This window comes from Tupaia chinensis, unplaced genomic scaffold (genome assembly GCF_000334495.1).
Source record: "Tupaia chinensis unplaced genomic scaffold, TupChi_1.0 Scaffold149184_1, whole genome shotgun sequence".
NCBI lineage: Eukaryota > Metazoa > Chordata > Mammalia > Scandentia > Tupaiidae > Tupaia > Tupaia belangeri.
Window position 1 is genome coordinate 1373989 of NW_006209032.1, and position 3152 is coordinate 1377140.

At 62.3% G+C, this 3152-nt stretch overlaps 1 protein-coding gene across 1 annotated transcript in view; it reads left to right on the forward strand.

The window, feature by feature from the left end:
• Positions 1 to 3119, forward strand: part of NCKIPSD (NCK interacting protein with SH3 domain) — a gene marked incomplete at its 5' end in the record, with an annotated part of 6345 nt that extends 3226 nt beyond the window's left edge. Inside the window, 7 exon segments of the mRNA XM_014585187.1 lie at positions 49 to 187; positions 276 to 356; positions 505 to 545; positions 547 to 634; positions 727 to 819; positions 915 to 1087; positions 2334 to 3119. Of these exon segments, the coding sequence (XP_014440673.1) occupies positions 49 to 187; positions 276 to 356; positions 505 to 545; positions 547 to 634; positions 727 to 819; positions 915 to 1087; positions 2334 to 2537 (819 nt within the window).
• Between the last annotated feature and the right edge of the window lie 33 nt (positions 3120 to 3152).

A 3152-nucleotide genomic window follows, 5' to 3' on the forward strand; every position in this document is an offset into this window, starting at 1 on the left:
GGGGGGGCGGGGCCCGGCCCCCAGCCACTGAGCACAGGGTCCCCCCAGGAGCACCGGGCATCTCTGCGGCTGCTGCTCCTCAAGTGCTTTGGCGCCATGTGCGGCCTGGACGCGGCCATCATCTCCACGCTCGTGTCGTCCGTGCTGCCGGTGGAGCTGGCCCGGGACATGCAGACGGACACCCAGGGTGAGGCTGGGGTGGGAGCGTCCCCACACCTGCAGGGTTGTCCTGCCGTCGTGGAGGCTGACAGCCTGCCTGCCTTCCCTGCCTGCAGACCACCAGAAACTCTGTTACTCCGCCCTCATCCTGGCCATGGTCTTCTCTATGGGGGAGGCGGTGCCCTATGCACACTATGGTGAGGACGCAGATTGTGGGGCCTGGGGACCTGCCCACCCCAGCCTGCCATGGGGAGGGTGTCCCTGGGGCTCCCGGAAAGCCAAGGAGGCTGGGTGGGCCGCGCAGGGTGCGACAGGGCCGCAGCGTTCTGTGCACCCCTGCCCCAGAGCACCTGGGCACGCCATTTGCCCAGTTCATGCTGAGTGTTCGTGGGGGACGGGCTGCCCATGGACACCACGGAGCAGCTGCCGGACCTCTGTGTGAACCTGCTGCTGGCTCTCAACCTGCACCTGCCAGGTGGGCGCGGGCCGCTGTGGCAGCTGGCCACGCAGGGGGCTGCCCCGGTCAGCACATGCCCCGCCCATGCCCACATCCATGTCCTTCCTTAGCCCCCGACCAGAATGTCATCATGGCTGCCCTGAGCAAACACGCCAACGTCAAGATCTTCTCTGAGAAGCTGCTGTTGCTCCTCAACAGAGGGGGTGAGGGCCCCGCGGTCTGCACAGCACCCCTCAGACGCCCTGGGGTGACCCGGGTCCCACAGGGACCACCCTGACCCGTGACCCCTGCTTCCTAGATGACCCTGTGCGCATCTTCAAGCACGACCCCCAGCCGCCACACTCCATCCTCAAGTTCCTGCAGGACGTGTTCGGCAGCCCCGCCACGGCCGCCATCTTCTACCACACGGACATGATGGCGCTCATCGACATCACTGTGCGCCACATCGCCGACCTGTCGCCCGGAGACAAGGTGCCGCTGGACGCAGCTGTGGCCAGATGGGCACGGGGTGGGACATGCAGCAGGGTGTGGCTTGGGTGGCGCCGAAGGACTTAGGAACCATGACCGGTGCTGGGACTGGAGGAGCCCCTGAGACGATCTGGAGGAGGGTGTCGGGAAGGCTGCAGTGTGGGGGCGGAGGGGCCGTAGTGCCGCGTGGCCCTCAGGCTGGCCACCTCGATGGCCTGTGCACGGCACTCCCTCGTCTCCTGCTCGGATACAGGCACCTCAGCCTGACCTCAGCTGCCGTTGGCAGGGTGGTGCTGCCTCAAGGGGATTTCGGTGTCGACTTCTCTAACCGGAGGTGAAGAGATGAGGGCAGATAGCCTGAGTGCCGGGGCTGGACGGGGACAGGGACAGGGACAGTGCCAGCCAGCAGTATGGAGTTGGGCGGAGTGGATTCAGGACATGTGGAAGGTAGGATGGCCGGGGTCACAGTCAGACACGGGCATGTGGGAGAGAAGACTCAAAGAATACTCCTTGGTTTCTGGCCTGTGCTTTTGGGTGGACAGCAGGGCTCCTGTTAAGATTAAAATATGGAAGGCCAGCAGGTGGCACAGTAGTTAAGTCTCTGGACTCCCACACAGCCAATTGTGGTTTGAGCCCTAGACCTGCTGGCTTGAAAATCACCCCAGGCGCTTGTATGTATGTGCCCCAAATCCCAGGAGGACAGAAAAGAAGGGCCTGCATTCTCCTCCTGGGATTTTGGGCACTGCAACATGGCCAACCCCCCCCCCCGGGAGGTGAGTTCTCACCCTGTAGCAGAAACCTAAAAAAGAAGATGAGCCTCCAGCTTGGGCAGGTGGAAGGACCATGAGTATCTGATGGCAGACGTGGGTCTGCGGTCAGAGAGACGCAGGAGATGATGAGCAACCGTTGCCGTTTGAAACGGTATGAATAAGATCTTCGGGGGCCAGAGAATAGGAGGAGGAGCCAAGGGCCTCCGACCAACCAGCTCGGCCCTGGGCCCAGCAGTAGTGGAATGGCAGAACTTCCCAGGGCATGTTCTGGGACCGTCTGGCTGGACTGGTTCATTTACTCTCTTATTCTGCAACCACTGAAGACCAGGCCGCGTCAGGCGTGCAGGTGCAGGGGATGAAGCCTTGACGCTGCAGTGGTAGGAGCTGGTCTCAGGCTCTGGGTCCCCGGAGCAGTGGACTCATCTGGGGGTGGTCACAGGACAGCCCCAGGGTCCTGAGCAGTGCTGTTCTTCCCACAGCTGCGCATGGAGTACCTCTCCCTGATGCATGCTGTGGTCCGCTCCACACCCTACCTGCAGCACCGCCACCGGCTGCCCGACCTACAGGCCACACTGCGCCGCATCCTGAGCGAGGAGGAGGCATCGCCCCAGTGCCAGATGGACCGTATGATTGTCCAGGAAATGTGCAGGGAGTTCCCAGTGCTGGGCGAGGCCCCTAGTTAGCACCACCCCATCCTCCCTCCCCTGCAGCCCTGTCAAGGTGCAGGGGGCTTGGGGCGTGGCCCTAAGAACGTTTTGCACTGACAGTGAGAGAGCGAGGTGGTAAAAGGGACCCAAGCAGGGCCCCCAACCTGAAGCAGAGCCAGCGCAGGGGCCCAGCATAGGATTAGGGACCACGATTTGGGGCTGGGGGCCCGTGTAAGCTGAGGTCCCTCTGGCCCCGGTAGGCAGCCTCTTCAGCATGCCTCGCTCCACCCACGCCCACACGCTCACTCGGAGTCCTGCTGCTGCCACTGTGTCCTGGGAGCCAGGAGCACCCCCAGCAGTCCATCGTCCTCTGCCTTAGCTTTGCAGTGAGTGCTACTCTTGTGCTCTGCCCCCACCCCCAGAGGCCTTGGCCAAGTGCTGCTTTGAAAGCGGGTCTTGGAAACGGGCCATCAGTCCCGGAGTCTCAGAGAATGGGACGATGGCATCAAAAAAGCCAATGACAGGCTCTATTTTCTCTGAAAATGTAGGCTGAAAAGCCATGCGTATTTTCCTGTTGCTGCAGCTCACCTTTGGAAATAAATTGTGGGCATCTGGAAACAGGCTTCCCTGTATGATGCTGGGGGGGTGGGG